This window comes from Aythya ferina, assembly GCF_964211825.1.
Source record: "Aythya ferina genome assembly, chromosome: Z".
In the NCBI taxonomy this organism is placed as follows: Eukaryota; Metazoa; Chordata; class Aves; order Anseriformes; family Anatidae; genus Aythya; species Aythya ferina.
In genome coordinates, this window is record NC_140299.1 from 34,855,422 (window position 1) to 34,874,662 (window position 19,241).

A 19,241-nucleotide genomic window follows, 5' to 3' on the forward strand; every position below is an offset into this window, starting at 1 on the left:
TCTGCAAAGCAGCAGGCTGTCATCCTGTCTGCAAGTGAAGCAGTTGGTTGTACTCTGCTAAGGTGAGAACCATACAGACGTAACAGGTTTTCCCCTTCTTTTTCCAAAACTTCAAGTGCTGCTTCTATACATGCTGTGAATATGTCTCTCTAAAGAATCTATTCCACACTTAAAAGTTAACATTGAATTCAATCTCTAATACGGTTTTGTTGCTATCTTCCTAAAAAAAAAGCACATTTATCCTAAGTATCCATTGGTTGTAGACTGAAATACTCCTTAAAGAGTGAAGAAACTTCTAAAGCATTTTATGTGGGACATGAATTTTTCAGTACTGCTGGAAGGAGGGATGTTTTCTTTGCTACATGCATATGTCAGCATTGTTTTGTCTAATGTGGCTTGTGAATCAAGGTCAAAAAAAAAAAAAAAAAAAGATGTGCATTCTCTTGGGCAGACAAAATAATTGCTTATTGGTTCTATATCTAGGAAGGTTTTATGGTTAGAAAACCTGTGAGAATTTGTACACACGATGTAAGTCTCTCAAATTCCTTCCATGTTATCCTGTAATTTATATTCCTTTAGTATTCTATGCCTTTTCCACCTGCTTCAATTTTCAAGTACCATCAGACAACAGCAGAGTCCTCACTCACTACCATGTTTTTGATCAGCAAGGAAATGCTGTTATTAAAATAATTGTAACATAATGATTTTTTTTTTTTTTTACTGTTACACACCTGGACAAAGAACTTCATTGGCTTGTTTACAAGACAAATCAACCACATAATGCAGATGTAGAAAAAAGCACATCTAAAAACAGATTATACAGATCAGATCACAAACTAGAGATCAAGTTTCGAGACCTCTTGGAAGGTGTGAAATAATATGGAGCTTTTTGTCTCTTGCAATTTAAACTTCAGTCTATGCTGAAAGACATTAGTATCAGCTTAATATTTCACCATGCATCTTAGGAAATCTCAGCCCAAAGTGACATTTTTGCAGTTAAAAGTGACAGGAAACAACTGCGGGTTAAAGTCATAGGGGACCTCAACTACTACAGTACTTGTGATAATGAAGTAAATCATGTTGACCTGTAATCCAAAGCAATTAGCTGTACTTTGAATTCAGTATGAGTGTTTTCCTGAGTGAGGACCAACTGCAGTGCTGTGGTTAGTATAGGCTGATTTTGACTTTACAGATAACTGTCCTTAGCGTAATTTCTGTCCTCTTGGGGAATTCCAACTAGAAAAAAGAATAAACGATTTTGTGTTTGCTTATGTATTTATTTAATAAATGTAACAAATTTATATACACATAACAGATACCATGTTTTCCTTTCAATCACTAATAGTATTTCCTGAGAGATTTTTGAAACTACATAATCGGAAACCTTTAGATTCAAAAGACTGAGTTAAAGAAAAGATTAGGACTCGATTCTGTTTGCTTCCACTTGTTACATCCAGACTAAACAGTCGCACCGTATCTGGAGACCGTATCTGGAGCCGCCAGACCAAACGCTGCCGAGAAAGCCTCAGAGGAGACGATGCGACAAAGCTCCCCTTAGTGTTCAGAGGACGGTATTTACCTACGCCACAGGACAGCGCAGGCAAGCAGATGGATCATTCCTGCGTATCCAGTGCTGAACATGGCACCCATACAAACTCTGTGGGGCTTGCTGGACGCTTGTATACCCAGCCTTCACGCGCACCTAAGCTGGTAATTGGGGCCAGCTTCGATTACAGTTAAATGAGGTGATCCCTTCTAGAATGATAACTGAGTTGTCCAAAGAAGATTGTTGTTTTCTGTGTTTTTAATAAGTGTCCATTCTGTGCTCTGTCCGTCAGGATATCGAGTCTCTTCAGTGGCCTGCCTGGGCTGTGACAGTGGCAGCCCGGACTGCGTGTTCTCAGATAACCTGCCCCTATCTGGTGTGATATATGGAGTAATAATTCGAACAGGAACCTGGAAGGTTGAGTAAAGATAAGCTTAAAAGAACTTCAAGTACATCGGGGCATAGCTACCCTTTGGATGCTAATTCTATGTGTGTTATACCCGAAACATCTTGAATTACCATGGTCCCGAAATTTTAAAATAATAAGTGGAATAATGGGGAAATATACCTAGAGGATCGGTTATCTACTTTGAATCGAGCTCCCACTAACTCATGGAAAAATTGAACACAGGTAGAAGAGCCATTGGGTGTGTAAACCTGGACCATTTCCTAAGAAGCATCAGGGAGAGGGCAAGACCAGAGGAGGGACCAGTGCCGCGGCTCAAGAAGGTTTACCAAGGGCTGCAGCCCCTCAGGGTAATAACCACCGGGTAACATGGCCTTTACCAGACCTCTTCTAATTACATGCATAATTCTATTGGTCCAGGGGCATTCTCAGAATTGTAGTGAATATATTGTTAACACCTGGAGAGGAAGAATTCAGGAATGAACACTAATATATCATACTATCTACGCCTGTAAAGGGGAAGAATTAAACCCATGCTATGTGAACCAAACGGAGTATGCTACATGTAATGAAAGTAATAAGATAACCTGTTATGATCCCAAAGAGGTCTCCTATTAATGGTGGATAGAGGTAAGAACTAATAATGAAGGAGGAAGGTTAATTGGGAAAAGTCACATCACCACAAACCTTAGTAAGCCCTTATCAATTGAATTGGATGTGTGTGATGCTGTTAGTGATAATTATTATACACCCTGTGGAACAATGAGTTGGGTGAAATATTCTAAATATGAGGTGCTGTGCTTAATTCCTTGTATTACACTTTTACAGAAAATAATAATCCAAGGAATGCAGTTTACCACAATCCTGGTGGAAAGTCCTCAAGAAGCCAGCCTCTCTTATGGCTGAATTGACTTGGCCAAATTCAAAGCCAAGACATGAATTAATGGCATTCAAAAAAAAAGAGGCGGGATTGTGATATATGGATTAATACTTCGTGTCAAGAAGATGGTTGATATTAATAAAGAAAGGGGAGATGTGGGAGTGTGGCCATGGGGGTCAACAAGCCCCATGGTTGGTGATACCATCAGAGTCTTAATGATGAGGCCATCAGGAATGTAAAAGAGTTTAGAGGGCACAAAGAAGGGTGATTCAGGAGACACCATGCAGTCTGGGGTTGCTTGTTCTCCAGTCATTAAGGTATGGAAGTTGCTGGGTGTTTGCTGGTTATCGGGCAAAGTTGCTTGACCAATGAAAAGTTGTTTGAAAAGGACTGCTGTGGGGAGAAGGGTATGAGAGGGGAGCCTGTCCTCAAGATAAAAAAGGCAACAAGATGTAATGAAGTTATGTCATCAATAAAGAAGTAGGAAAAAGGAACGAATAGGGACAGGCTAGCAGAACAGGGACCAGGACAGGAACAGGCACATTGATCGCCTCATGAAGATAGGTTTGGCCAAACTCAGCAAACCGCTCAGAGAAGCTCGTACTGAGCTTCTGGAAGTTGCTGGAAATTGCACACCAGAGCTGGGAAGAAGCTCAAGCTGAGAGAAGCGGAGCTGCGCACACAACTGCCCCTCACTGTTAAGCAGCTGCGCATTATGGGGAATCATACATCCTTAGGAACAAAGACTGTCCTGGTAACCTTACAGCTTATTCCCTTTATTAACAATCAGACACCTTATGATCCTGAAATATGGGACCAAATTGAGGTCAAGGTGTGGGACTCTGCTACTAAAAATGACAAGGCTGCAGTGGGATTGCTCGGCACCTGGCGAGCAGTCTCTGAGGCTTTAAAGAGCCGTGTGGGGCCACAGTCAGAAACGTGTGGTTTGCCAAACAGTAATAGGCTTAAAGCATTGTTTGTTAAACACTAGCCTTTTAAAACTTTGCCATGTTTATGTTTCAATTGATACTTTTTCTGATTATACATATGTATAGGCATACTTGGGATTAGTATGTAAAAGCAGTATTTTGTATATTTAAAAACTTCGATGTTCGTGTGTGCGCATTGGTAGTGTTGACTCCCCGCACTCCCAGCGCTGTTTACTTGCCTTTTATAAATATTACTAAATTCAGATTGAGTTGTATCTTCATTTATAACACTGGGCTGGGTATTTGCTGAGGTTAACCTGCCCGCTTGTGGATCATGCATCCCCTCAGATCTCCCTGTAATCACAGTTACGGGTGATAGATACACCCGTAACAATGTGTTTTTCCTTCAGGTGCTGGGGAGCGCCCTGTTCAGAGATGTTCTGTGAGGAGCCCAGTGTTTTGCCGAGCGGGGCTGGTGACAGCTGTGAGGTGACCTTGCTGAGGCACACTCCCTGCAGGGGACCCAGCTTTCTCGGGGCCTGCAGAAGTTCGCCACAGGAATAGGAAAATAACCCATTTCCGACTGCTGGCTACCACAGCCTCACTGTGCATCTGCGTGTGACGTTAGCGGCACTTATGGAACATTTTGATGCAGTTTTAACTCTCTTCAGCCCGTGCCACGCTTCCCAAAGCAGACGGTGCCTGCTCTGTGCACGCCTTGGGAGGGCTGTCGGCCTCCCCCCACCCCCCGGCTCCGTTCCCCTTCACACCCGGCCGGGCCCCCCCCACCGCCGGCCGAGGCGGGAGCCCGCGGCGAGCGCCCCCGTCCCGCCCCGCGCATGCGCAGCGTCCCTGTGACGCGCCGCGGCCGCGTCTTCCCCGCCGGGCCCTTAACGACCGAGCGGCAGCGCCGGCAGCTCAGAGGTGCGGCGGGGCGGGACCGGAGCGGGAGGGTCGCGCCGCGCCGCGCTGCCCTGCGCCATCGCTACCCCCCCGCAGGGTATCGCCGCCCGCCCGGCGATAGCCCAGCGTCGAGGCAGAGCTTCCCGGCACCGTGGGCTCTCGGTGAGCTGCGCTTCGGGCTACCGACTTCCCTCCCCCCCCCCTTTTATTTTATCTTTTCCTTCCCCAGCCTGGAAGCGGCGTGCCCCGTGGTGTCTGGCTGCAATTAACGGGGAGAACCCCTGGGTCAGTTGGCTAGAAGTAAATGCGCTCGTATTAGTGCAATCTATGTTACCGGCATGCTGTTTATACTGTTTTTTTTTTTCCCCTGTCACGAGCACTGAATTAAAAAGTTTCCTCTGAAGATGGTCGCGGCTGTAGTTTAATGCTCCTCCTTTCTGCCCTCAGATACTGCTGATGTACCTGATACAACACGGATATTTTTAAGCACAAAATAGCAGATTCATGGAATGGAAGGCTAGATGTGTTGCTGTGTTCACCTAAACTTGGCTACTGACTGGAAAAGATACCCCCCCACACTCCCTCTCACCCTCCTCCAGTGTTTTAAGTATTAGTAATAAAATAATACTCCAGTATTATTAGTACTAAGTACTAGTACTAAGGGAGAATCAAAATATCTCCATTAGTATTTTGGAGATGAATTGAATTTCCTAGAATACTAGGATCCTAGAATCACAGAATATGCCGAGTTGGAAGGGACCCATAAGGATCATCAAGTCCAACTCCTGGCTCCACACAGGTCTCCCAAAAGTTTAGACCATGCGCACAGCTAAGTGCACAGTCCAGTCGCTTCTTAAATTCAGACAGGCTTGGTGCCGTGACTACATCCCTGGGGAGCCTGTTCCAGTGTGCAACCACCCTCTCCATGAAGAACCTCTTCCTGATCTCCAGCCTAAACTTCCCCTGCCTCAGCTTAACGCCATTCCCGCGGGTCCTGTCACTAGTGTTAATGGAGAAAAGGTCTCCTGCCTCTCCGCTCCCCCTCACGAGGAAGTTGTAGACTGCGATGAGGTCCCCCCTCAGCTTCCTCTTCTCCAGGCTGAACAGGTCCAGTGCCCTCAGCTGCTCCTCATACGTCTTCCCCTCTAGGCCCTTCACCACCTTTGTTGCCTTCCTCTGGACACTCTCCAATAATTTCACATCCTGTTTGTACTGTGGTGCCCAGAACTGCACACAGTGCTCGAGGTGAGGCCGGACCAGCACAGAGTAGAGCGAGACCATCACCTCCCTTGACTGACTAGCAGTGCCGTGCTTGATGCACCCCAAGATATGGTTGGCCCTTCTGGCTGACAGGGCACACTGCTGGCTCATATTCAGCTTGCTGTCAACCAAAACCCCCAGTTTCCTCTCTGTGGGGCTGCTTTCCAGTATCTCGTCGCCCAGCCTCTATGTATAGCCAGGGTTGCCCCATCCCAGGTGCAGGATCTGGCACTTGCTTTTGTTAAACTTCATGTGGTTGGTGATCTCCCAGCTCTCCAATCTGCCCAGATCTCTCTGCAAGGCCTTTCCAACCTCATCCGAGTCCACAACTCCTTCAAGTTTGGTGTTGTCAGCAAATTTGCTCAGAACACCTTCTAGTCCTACATCCGGATCATTTATAAAAACATTGAAGAAGACTGGCCCTAAAATGGAGCCTTGAGGTGCCCCACTAGTGACCATCCGCCAGCATGATGTGGTGCCATTTACCACAACCCTTTGAGCCCTGCCTGTCAGCCAATTGTTATCCTCTTAAGGGAATTGAGACTGTAAGGAGTGGAACAGCATATACAGACCAGAAAACATTTTGTGTTGGAGTTTTTTCTGAAAATTCTGGCAGCAGATATTCTACAAAACGCATATTTTTTTTTTTTTCATCTACGACATTTAAGCTTAGAGGACTCGCTGTACAGTTCTTTTTGTTGGGTAAGGCTGATTTCAAACTCCAATTGGTGGTGCGTGTTCACATGACACAGTAGCGCTGTTTGGTAACTATTTGTGAGTGTTGACAAACGATTCTTTCATTATGTTGCTAAGAAAACTAAAGTATGTCTCTGTTACAGGCTTTAATGTTTTTATCGTATGGAAAACAGTAATCTTTGAAGCTCCTCAACTACAAATATTTATAGTCGAAGGTGATGTTGATTTTTCAGAGTTCATAGACTTAAAAAGCTGCATAATGGATATTAGGAGTTCGTCTTCTACAGTCATTCCTGCAGTCCAGGAAGCTAATTGGTGAGCTTTGCTTCTGTATTTTGTAGTTCTGGACTATGGTTCATCTCTTTGTGGCTAATTTTCAAGGTCCCTGAAATCGTGTAATTCAGACTGAGGAAGAACAAGATGTGATTCATCAAAGCCGTGCCATGCTGATCTAGTCACCATATAAAAAGTGTTGTTTGAAGATACATGTCATGACCATCTGATGTGCTGGAATTCTCATAGGAGAATTCCAAAGGCGTGACTTAGATATAGAAGGAGTTCCTGACTGCAGTCAGGAGTGCTGACCTGGAGTGACAGAAAGATTCTGCATTAGCTGAGGTGGTAGAGGTCAGCTTTAAGTCTTACAGGCAGGCTGTATTTTTTACAACCTGGCATGTTTGATGCTTAGCACAATTAAAGTAAGCTTTAGTTAATTCTGTTTATCTTAGCTGTAACAGCTATTTGCCACTATTTAAAGCCTCATTATACTGAGCTGGCAATGATGTAGGCAGGAATAAGAAAATCCATGATTACTAACTTTGGTTAGGCAGTCAGACTGCAGACTGCTCCTTGACGTAGAGGAATTTAGCAAGATTATACTAAAAGGAATATTAAGAGATAAGAATAATAATCACTTTTGCAAAGTTTACACTTGCTGCTAGATATGGAGGAAAAGATAGCAAAAACCTTTTCCTATAATGTTTTGTGTCCACTGTAGCTAGCTGACTTAGGAAGTGAATGGGAATTTAAAGCTTTTGAGTTACAGAAAGGCATTTTGCAGTGTAGAACTCAAAAGCTGTTTCACCTGCCTATGTCTTGAAGAAATTTGAAAAAGTTACTAAAATAGTGCCTTAGATAAAAGCTATAGCTGGTAAAATAGATGTTTTTGTTCAAAACCTATTACTGATGAACTACGAATGTATGAAAATGGAAATACAATGCTTTCTCTGAGTTTCTATTAGATTGCAAATCACATGTGAAAGTTTCCAGCGATTTTGTGTGGTTTTGTCTTTGATTTAAGCTTCACTGAGCTTTGTACACTAACCCTTTTGCTCTACATATGAACATGGAAGGAAGAATCTCCTACAATAGGTGGCAGGAAAATACTGCATGCACTGAATTACTGATTACTAATTATGCAGAGAATTACTATATTTAAAGAAGAAAAATGACACATGCACACTAACCCCACCCCACAGCCAAAAAGTAACGTAATCATTGCATAGCCTATTTTTCCTCGAAGACTGCAGAGAGAGGAGAGGGGCAATTTGGATTCTGATTTTCTGATTTCTGATTTTCTGATAACCTGTGCTTTGCTAACTCTGGCCTTCTTTTAGCTGCCTAAAAATGAGATTGATACTTTTTGTATCATCCCTGAATAATAACGTGTGTCTTTCATCAGTTTTCTCCAGCCATGGAGAAGAGGGGAGGGGAAAATAAGTCTCTGTGGACACTTACACAATGTCCACAAACAAGCTTTTACACAGTTTCTGGAAGCTCCAGCTGTTCAGATCCTTCTTGTTTCCTGCTTGATTTACCACATCTTCTTACTGCTATAGTTAAGAGTCATATAAAATAGCGATCCATGATACTGCTTACTTTGTTGTTGATCTTTTGCCCTTTGAGTGGTGTTGATTCCTTTGGGTATGGCTACCACAGTAACCCCGAAAGTTAGTAATGCACCTATGGTTTTCTCTCAGTGCGCACAGGTGTTAATGATCTTTATCTCCTGCAATTATTAAACATTAAAACACGTTAAATACATAGCACCCCATGAAACAAATACTGATGACATACAGTTATATTGGTCTCATAGGTAAAGTCTGCCTTTGTTTTAAATGAAAATAGACTTAATATTTATTTCATCAAAATACTTTTTGACCTTTTCTAAGAACTAGAATTTCATCCTTCATTACTAGCGATGTCTCAGTAAGGGTAACAGTCAAAAATCTATGCTATTGTTCTCATTTTTGACAATGTTCTTGTCTTTTTTTTTCTGTTATGTGTATCATCACGTAGGGTTCTGAGACATAGCAAATATTAGTTGTGCCTCTGCACAAACCCAAGGGTAAAGAGGTCTTAGAAAAAAAATAATTAAATCCCAGTAGATTCTGTTGTTTTGCACTTAATATTTATGACTCTTAAGACAAACGTAAGATAATGATTTATCATTTTTAATTCAGTGTGAGATGATAGCACCTTTTTGGCTAATCTGATTATGTTTCTCTTTATGGTATGTTTCCTAGTGATTCTGAAAACTTTTGCTTTTGTATGTAGCAGCTAGTTACTCCAGACAGACTTTTTTATTTTATATATATAGTAAATATAGTATAGTGTGTATATATATATATTTACTATACATATTTATTATATATGTATATATAAAATGTGAAGACTTGAGTTTTAACTCTTGAAATAAATTTAAAAATGGCCAACCTGAAGTTACAGTAATTGCACACAAGATTATTAAACTAGCATATTTTAATTAAATGTTCATTTTTGTACTCAATTTCCAGTCTATGTATAAAAACTTGTTTCTATTATTTTAACATTACTTGTGGTTCCTAAGGACCAGTCTTACTGTCAAGTAGTTTTTCTGTTAAATTAAATTCTAATTGAAATGAACATACTAGCTATTTTAGAGGACTAGGCCTTTAATAGGTATTATGTTAGTAATCAGTTGCTTATGTGAAATGCAAATGCATGCATCTTTCAAAAATATGTAAAGATTATTTTGATTCCAAATATGTGCATTTGTTACACGATAGGGGTGGTTTTGAGATCGTAAGCCAATTTTTTTTTTCTTTTTTTTTTTAAAAAAAAGAACCCTATTGCAGGAGATAAACAAGAGATGGAATGATGTTCTGAAAGTGTCCTGAAAGATTATTGAATCAATAACAAAGACAATGAGAAACAATAAGAGAACACATTTTAAAATCAATGTTAGGAAACACAAAACACAGATCTGTTTTCAGTGCCTACAACTACATCCTGTATCCTGCATAACAAGCAATTATATGTAACTCCTTTTTCAAAAAGCAATAGTATGATAACGCCTACATGGCATAATTTGTGAATGTTTTGAATTTTTGCCTCACAAACTAATATTGAATTAAGGGACCACTAAAATTTATAAGGAGTATTCATGTATTTTGAAAACATTCATATTTTGCAGCCTAGATAGTGCCAAGAATGAGTCACAGTTACTACAAAATAGCGATGAATCAGAATTGGACACTGATGAAGATCTAGCATGGCAACTCTATGAAGCCGAAAAAGAAAAATTAGACATAGCTGTTAAACACCATCAAGAAGTAAGTTTTTTTTGTTTGCTTTATTTTGCTCTCTTAAGAAATATAATCTTGTTTCATTAAAGTCATGTTCTTGCATGATGTGTTGAAAGTGCAATCATTAGCTGAAAACTAATAATAAAGGTGTCACTCTACAGACCTCTCATACCTGTTTTAGTGGCTCTTCTGTCATTGTTAATAAAGTCATTCCAACCTTGGTGCAAATATTCTGCAAGGAAAATTTCTGCCTACCCAGTAGTTTGTTAGATAAAATTGCCTAGTGGCACAAAAAGATAGATGCCACAGCTTGAATCTAGCTTGATAAAAATAATGTTCTTTATTCTATTTTTATTTTTTTTTTTCAGAATATTAGGGTAGCATTTTAATTCTGTGGAGATCATCTTGCTAGCTTTATGGTTGTTTTTCTTTGTGTACATCAAATCTAGCTAGGGTATCCATTGATGGTCTTGCACTGTCTTACCTTGTACAAATTTGCTATTTTGCAGAATTTGTAGCAAAATGTATAAAGTGCAAATGTTGTGGAATATAATCATAAAATGTCCTGAGTTGTAGGAGACCCACCAGGATCATCTAGTCCTGCTCCTGGGTCTGCATAGACCACCCAAATATCAGACCCGCTGCATTGGCCAAATGCTTCTGGAACCTTGGCAGGTCTGGGGCCATGACCACTTAATTCCATGGGGAGCCTCTTCCAGTGGACGTGTTTGTCAAGCACTTGGCACTTTTTAATGAAAGCTTCATTCACAGGGAGATTGCTTTACCAGCATTACAAAGATTTTTTCCCAATGGTGTTGTAGCAGATTAGTGTTGAAATGAAGTGGCAATAGCAAGAAAATATTTGATACTCAAATTAAGGTAGATGGAAAATTTTTGCATTTGTATACATAAGATAAGTTGAGCACTGAGTGCAGCGGTAGTTGTAATCAACTGCAGTGGTTTTGATACTAGGAATACTTTGCACACTTACTAATGCCAATCTGAGGAGTGATGTACTGCTTTAAACTGTGCTTGTGTGGAAGTATTACTACTATGGATGGCAATTCTGTTCTTAGCAGTTTTCTGGGGGTGATGGATGCAGTTTCTCAATGGTTTTGTTGGGGTTAAATCTAGGCAGTAAACCAAGTTTGCTTTTCCATGTTCATTTATTATTGGGGTGTGTACGTAGATGAGAGATTTCTGTTTTTCCCACAGTTAACTTGCTCTTGTGCTGCATTCTTCTTCCATTGTCCCATCAACTGTGGTGTTATTCTATAGAAACGGGTACCAGAAGTTATCTGAAGAATAAACTCTTAAATTGAGAATTTGTAAACTGGGTATGCATAGCAAAATTAATGTGCTGTACCATGTTGCCATTGTTTGTACTGCACAGTCAGATTGCTTTTTAAGCAGGTGAACTACTTGAGAGACTGTTTTTTTACAGTCTCTGTTTACAGTATAGTTACATATAATGGGAGTGCTCAAGTTACCTACAGCCAGTATCGTTCCAGTCAAGAGGCTACTCTGTAGACATTCTGAAGAAATCTGTATTTTACAATGATGGGACTGTGTTTCTTAATCCGGATGAGGTCACTTTTTTAAAGGTTTTCTGTGCTTTATTTGTTGTTTGTTAAATTTAACTATACTCTGTTTTAGTACTGAGTATCTTTATGTAAACTTTATGTTCATACTCATGCTTGTCAGTTATTAGAGGTTTGGTAGTCTAGCATCTCAACATGACTGTTCTTCAAAGTGTTAAATTTGAAGAAAATTAATAGAAAATTCCCTGTTGAATAGAATGTTTTGGTAGCTGCAGTTTGGAATTTTGAGGTGAAAGAAGATGACACTATTATGACTTATTTTCTTAAGGTAGAATAGCTTTGAAAAAATGAAGGTGTTTCTTTTAAGTACCTGAACTTGATCTAGGAATATGACCAATTTGCATATGAAACAATGACAGTATATTTATGCAGATTTTGTCATTTGCAAGACTAGTTTTTAAGTGTAATAAGAAGGTAGCTGTAATAAGAAGGATGCAACTCAAGATATCTTCTGAAAATACTCTGCAGGCATATTTTTGGAACATACTGCTTATTTAAAGGAGCATTGTTGCCAGTTTTCTGAAACAAATTTTATTTTCTAGCTGTCTAACTGTAAAATCCAGATTGTCAAATTACGGTGTGAAGTTGAGAAAGGAGAGGCAGTGCGACAAAGTCTGGAGTATGAATTGGCAGTTGCCAGAAAAGATGCTCATTTGAGAATGCGTGATGCAGAAGAGGAATTAAGTGATGTAAAAACCAGGCTTGTGGAGCTGCAAGGTAAGTTTCAGAAGAGCAAATGCTGCTAAGCGGTGAAATCCGTTCCAGGTCGGGCAGACAGATGAGGTGCAGGAACTTGATTAAATTTTCTACTTATTGCTGTTTTTCTTTAATCTCTCTTACCTATCTGTTTTTGTAAGCTGGTATGCTTGTTGGTTCCTGTGTGAATTAAAACTAACCTACTAAGCCTATCATCCCTTTTTATTTTTTCTCCTTGTCTTCCGTTCCCTCTTTTGCTGCTGTCCTTGTACAGAATTGTAATCACGGTTAACCCATGACTAACCTGTCCTGGTTGTTGCAATGTTCAGCAGTTCTTAATTCCCATTTTGGGAAAAAAAAAATCCACTCCATTTCATTTGTTTGCACTATTTCCAACAACTTTTTTCCAGCAGTTCTCATCGTGCAGCTTCTGTCTTTCATCTCTTCAAAGGCTCCAAGTATTTAATTATTCATATCTAGTTCCTATTCTTCTCATCCTCCTTGTTTCTCTTTTTATAGGTAATACAACATGTATGTTGTGGAGTTATTCTATTCTGCAGAAGGGGGTATGACATTAGTATGTGGAGGGGAAGGTTTTTACCTAGACATTTTTTCCTACTAGAGTTACATTCAGAAATTCAGATTTCCTTGATTCTCCTCAACAGATTATGTGAAATTTCTCATTCTTACAAGTTAGTGAGGTCCATCTTTAATTACCTAAGTGAGAATAGAATCCTAGAATCATAGAATATCCCGAGTTCAAAGGGACTCATAAGGATCGTTGAGTCCAACTCCAGCCTCCACACAGGTCTACCCAAAATTTCAGACTGTGTGACTAAGTGCACAGTCCAATCGCTTCTTAAATTCAGACAGGCTTGGCGCAGTGACTGCTTCACTGGGGAGCCTGTTCCAGTGTGCGACAACCATCTCGATGAAGAACCTCTTCCTGATGTCCAGCCTAAACCTCCCCTGCCTCAGCTTAACACTGTTCCCTTGGGTCCTATTGTTGGTCACTAAAGAGAATAGATCAGCGCCTTCCCCTCCACTCCCCCTCGTGAGGAAGCTGTACACTGTGATGAGGTCTCCCCTCAGCCTCCTCTTTTCCAGGCTGAACAGGCCCAGTGACTGCAGCCTCTCCTCATATATCTTCCCCTTTAGGCCCTCCGCCATCCCAGTAGCTCTTCTCTGGACACTCTCCAATAGTTTCACGTCCTTTCTGTACTGTGGTGCCCAGAACTGCGCACAGTACTCGAGGTGAGGCAATGTATTATTACACCTTTTTAACCTAGTACATGAGATACTTGCTGAGGTGATCAGCTCCGGGGTAGACACGTTCTGCAGCGGAGCGGGGAACTGGGACAGGCAGGGCTTTTTTCTGGCATCAAGGCCACTTGAGGCAGCTGTGGGAGATGCCAGGGCCTGGCAGCCCTTGCGAGGGAGGTGAACGAGGCATAGGTGGACCCGGCAGTGCCCCCTCCCCGGCCGTTCAAAAGCAGCCCCTAGGGAGTGCAGGCGGCCAGGAGCGTGGTGACCAGGGTGGGCAAACAGGGCGGGGCACAGCTGTTTGCGCTCAGGCAGGGCAGAGCGATCCCCCCACCCATAAGAACAACTCATTTAACGGCCGTCTTCCACTAGCTAGGCTGCAGTGGTCTACACCAGGCACAGTGCTCTCCATAGAAAGTCAGTAACCACCCAGACTGACTGCCCGCTCAAAAATGCAGCAGTTCGAGCTCTGGATGCATGGAGTGCCTGAGCCCGTTGCCGCACTCTGAGGGCAGCAGAGACACCGTGTGTGTGAGGTGCGAGCAGGTGGGTGACCTGGTCAGCCTGGTGGCAGAGCTCAGGGATGAAGTGGAGAGGCTGAGGGCCATCAGGGAGTGTGAGCAGGAGATAGACTGGTGGAGCAACTCCCTGCAAGGCCTGAAGGAGGGGTACCGGGGTGAGACACCCCAAATGGGGGTGGACCCCCTGCCCTGTCACAGCTGGGCAGAGAGAGGGGACCTAGGAGCTGGGGAGAAATGGAGACAGGTCCCTGCTTGACCTTGCAAGCAGCGCCCCCCCTTCTGGCCCTGCCAGCCCCACCTTCCCAGGTGCCCTTAGACAACAGATTTGAGGCCCTGGAGCTTGAGAGACTGGTGGGTGAGGAAGAGGTAGAAAGTCTACCCAGGAGGATGCCTAGGGCGAGGAAGTCAACTCCACGCCTCAAGACTGCCACCACCAAGACAGAAAGAAGGGTGATTGTTGTAGGCGACTCCCTTCTCAGGGGAACAGAGGGCCCTATTTGTCAGCCTGACCCTACTCATAGGGAAGTCTGCTGCCTCCCTGGGGCCAGGGTCAGGGATGTTGCCAGAAAGCTTCTCAACCTGGTTTGCCCCTCTGATTACTATCCTCTTTTGATAGTCCAGGCTGGCAGTGACAATACTAAAGAAAAAAGCCTGAAGGCCATCAAACGGGACTTTAGGGGACTGGGACGGTTAGTGTATGGAGCGGGAGTGCAGGTGGTGTTTTCGTCCATCCCTACAGTGGCAGGGAGGGGTACAGAGAGGACATGGAAAGCCCACCTGATCACACGTGGGCTCAGAGGCTGGTGCCAACACAGATTTTTTTTTTTTTTTTTTTTTGACAATGGGGTGCTTTACTCGGCACCCGGCCTGATGGCTGCAGACAGGTCCCTATCTTTAAGGGAAAAACTGATCCTAGGCCAGGAGCTGGCAGGGCTCATTGATAGGGCTTTAAACTAAGTAAGAAGGGGGACGGGGCTGAAACAAGGCTTGTTGGAAGTGTGCCAGCAGGCACAACGACAAGGCTGGGGTAGAAGGCAATGGCCCAGCTGAAGTGCATCTACACCAATGCACGCAGCATGGGTAACAAACAGGAGGAGCTGGAAGCCATCGTGCAGCAGGCAGGCTACAACTTGGTCGCCATCACGGAGATGTGGTGGGACCACTCTCATGACTGGAGTGCTGCAATGACTGGCTATAAGCTCTATAGAAGGGACAGGCAGCACAGAAGGGGTGGTGGTGTGGCTCTCTATAATAGAGAGTCTTTTGAGGTTGTAGAACTCGAGGCTGGGAATGACAAGGTCGAGTCCCTTTGGGTTAGGATCGGCAGGGACAAGGCTAGTGTCCTGGTCGGGGTCTGCTATAGACTGCCGAACCAGGATGAGGAGACGGATGAGGAGTCCTACAGGCAGCTGACAGAAGTTGCAAAATCATCAGCGCTTGTACTCGTGGGGGACTTCAACTTCCCTGACATATCCTGGAAGCACAACACAGCCCAGAGAAAGCAGTCTAGGAGGTTTCTGGAGAGCGTGGAAGAGAGCTTCCTGACGCAGCTGGTTAGTGAACCTACCAGGGGTGGCGCCCCGCTAGACCTTCTCTTCACAAACAGAGAAGGACTGGTGGAGGATGTGATTGTCGGGAGCTGTCTTGGGCAGAATGACTGCAAAATGGTAGAATTCTCTATTTTTGGCAAAGTCAGGAGGGGGATCAGTAAAACCGCAGTCTTGGACTTCTGTAGGGCTGACTTTGAACTGTTCAGGACACTGGTTGGCAGAGTCCCTTGGGAGGCGGTTCTGAAGGGCAGAGGAGTCCAGGAAGGCTGGGCGCTCTTCAAGAGGGAAATCTTAATGGCACAGGAACGGTCTGTCCCCACGTGCCCAAAGACGAGCTGGTGCAGAAGAAGACCGACCTGGCTGAACAGAGAGAGCTTAGGAGAAAAAAGAGGGTTTACAATCTTTGGAAAAGAGGGTGGGCCCTGCCTGGCCCGATCCTCCACTCTGCTGCAGAACGCATCTGCCCCGGAGCCGATCGCCTCGGCAAGTGGCAGTGAAATGGCGGTGGCGCCCGATTTAAATAGCCTGCTGCTGGCGCTGCTGGCTCTGCCTACTCCTCGTCAGCCTCTCTCACAAGGGCTGCTGGGTCCTGGCAGCTCCCTCAAGTAGGCTTGATGCCGGAAAAATTAGCCCGATTAGCCTGAAGTAGGCTCGATGCCGGAAAAAATTAGAAAAAATTAGAAAGGCCAAAGCTCATCTGCAGCTCAATCTGGCTACTGCCATTAAAGACAACAAAAAATGTTTTTATAAATACATCAACACAAAAAGGAAGACTAAGGAGAATCTCCATCCTTCACTGGATGTGTGGGGAAAGTTAGTTATAAGAGATGAGGAAAAGGCTGAGGTGCTTAATGCCTTCTTTGCCTCAGTTTTTAGCAGCAAAACCAGTTGTTCTCTGGATACTCAGTACCCTGAGCTGGTGGAAGGGGATGGGGAGCAGGGTGTGGCCCTCATAATCCACGAGGAAATGGTTGGCGACCTGCTACAGCACTTGGATGTGCACAAGTTGATGGGGCCAGATGGGATCCACCCAAGGGTACTGAGAGAACTGGTGGAGGAGCTGGCCAAGCCTCTTTCCGTCATTTATCAGCACTCCTGGCTATTAGGGGAGGTCGAAATAGACTGGCGGCTAGCAAACGTGACGCCCATGTACAAGAAAGGCCGGAGGGCAGACCCGGGAAACTACAGGCCTGTCAGTTTGACCTGAGTGCCAGGGAAGCTCATGGAGCAGATCCTCCTGAGAGTCATCACGCAGCACTTGCAGGGCAAGCAGGCGATCAGGCCCAGTCAGCATGGGTTTATGAAAGGCAGATCCTGCTTGATGAACCTGATCTCCTTCTATGACAAAGTGACGCGCTGGGTGGACGAGGGAAAGGCTGTGGATGTGGTCTACCTTGACTTCAGCAAGGCTTTTGACACCATTTCCCACAGCATTCTCCTCAAGAAACTGGCTGCTCATGGCTTGGGCTGGCGTACACTTCGTTGGGTTAGAAACTGACTGGATAGCCAGGCCCAAAGAGTCGTGGTGAATGGAGTCAAATCCAGATGGAGGCCAATCACTAGTGGCATCCCTCAGGACTCAGTGCTGGGGCCAGTCCTCTTTAATATCTTCATCAATGATTTGGATGAGGGGATCGAGTGCACCCTCAGTTAGTTCACAGATGACACCAAGTTAAGTACGTGTGTCGATCTGCTTGAGGGTAGGAAGGCTCTGCAGGAGGATCTGGATAGGCTGCACCGATGGGCTGAGGTCAACTGCATGAAGTTCAACAAGGCCAAGTGCCGGGTCCTGCATCTGGGGCGCAATAACCCCAAGCAGAGCTACAGGCTGGGAGAGGAATGGTTGGAGAGCTGCCAGGCAGAGAAGGACCTGGGAGTGATGGTGGATAGTCGGCTGAATATGAGCCAGCAGTGTGCTCAGGTGGCCAAGAAGGCCAACGGCATCCTGGCTTGTATAAGAAGCAGTGTGGCCAGCAGGGCTAGGGAGGTGATTGTCCCCCTGTACTCAGCTCTGGTGAGGCCGCACCTCGAGTACTGTGTTCAGTTTTGGGCCCCTCGCTACAAGAAGGACATCGAGGTGCTCGAGTGAGTCCAGAGAAGGGCGACGAAGCTGGTGAGGGGCCTGGAGAACAAGTCCTACGAGGAGCGGCTGAGGGAGCTGGGCTTATTCAGCCTGGAGAAAAGGAGGCTCAGGTAGCGAGGTGGGGGTTGGTCTGTTCTCCCACATGCCTGGTGACAGGATGAGGGGGAATGGACTCAAATTGTGCTAGGGGAGGTTTAAGTTGGATATTAGGAAGAACTTCTTTACTGAGAGAGTTGTTAGGCATTGGAATGGGCCGCCCAGGGAAGTGGTGGAGTCACCATCCCTGGAGGTCTTCAGCAGATGTTTAGACGTTGAGCTTAGCAATATGGTTTAGTGGAGGACTTGTTAGTGTTAGGTCAGAGGTTGGACTCGATGATCTTGGAGGTCTCTTCCAACCTAGACGATTCTGTGATACAATTGTGAGTTTGCTGAATCTTTTATTTTCAGTGAAGAGTTCAGAGTGCTGCTAGTGTAGATCTTCTTCTTCCAAGGTGTGAAGGAGACTTGGAAACTTGGAAATACATATTGTACCAGATATTTCTAAGACAATTAGAAAGCTGAAGTTTTTACTCCCTTTTTTCCACTGCTTTGGAGAATAAAAGGGAAAGTAAAACATTGTTTTTTGGGGATTGCAAAATGGAAGAAGGCTTTTTAAATACTTTTTTTGAAGGATTCCCTTGCTACTGCAAGTGTTAGTTTCTTACATAAAGGAAGGCTATCTTTCTTTACATGTTCATATTATTGCTAATTTGCATGACAGTTTTTGTTCTGCTTTAGAAGTGATCAGTATGCATGTGCATTTTAAAACAGTTAAAATCTCATGTTGTTATATACTTCATGATTTAGAAAAAGCTGTATTTGTTGGCTGCTAGCGTGGGCATGGGGCTGTTGGTTACCTCTTCAGGAGGAGGTATGTTGTAGTCAGCTCCACAGCTGATGAACCCAGCAAGCATGAAAGTGTGCCCACCAGTAAGCGCGTGGTACTTCTGTAGAAAAGTAGCCCAGAAATGGTGGTAAATGCTGAGATGAAGCAAAAAGAAGAAAAAAGAAACATCACCAGAGCAGCAGGAGGGAGAGGTAGCTAGAGAAGAAGAAAGGAGAGGCAGGAACAGAGTAGGGCTGGGGCCAAAGCAGTGATGGCCCAAGCAGAGACAGAGGTAGGACTCAAAAGGCACTACCATTGGTGGAGGAACCACAGTGCACTGCCCCTGATCTCCTGCACTGCCCATCACCTCAGCAAATGGACTGATTGCAATATGCAGTGAGAGGATTGGAGAGCAAAAAGGAGGTCAGAGAGATTTTGCAGAAATGAGGGGTGTTTTCCGTGTGTGTCAGTATATT

General features: G+C 44.1%; 1 protein-coding gene across 1 annotated transcript in view; it reads left to right on the forward strand.

Moving 5' to 3' along the window:
• Positions 1-4,708: 4,708 nt before the first annotated feature.
• Positions 4,709-19,241, forward strand: part of CCDC171 (coiled-coil domain containing 171) — a 177,429-nt gene continuing 162,896 nt past the window's right edge. Inside the window, 4 exon segments of the mRNA XM_084504852.1 lie at positions 4,709-4,826; positions 6,764-6,935; positions 10,075-10,213; positions 12,330-12,504. Coding sequence (XP_084360978.1) covers positions 6,880-6,935; positions 10,075-10,213; positions 12,330-12,504 — 370 coding nt within the window. The 5' untranslated portion in view covers positions 4,709-4,826; positions 6,764-6,879.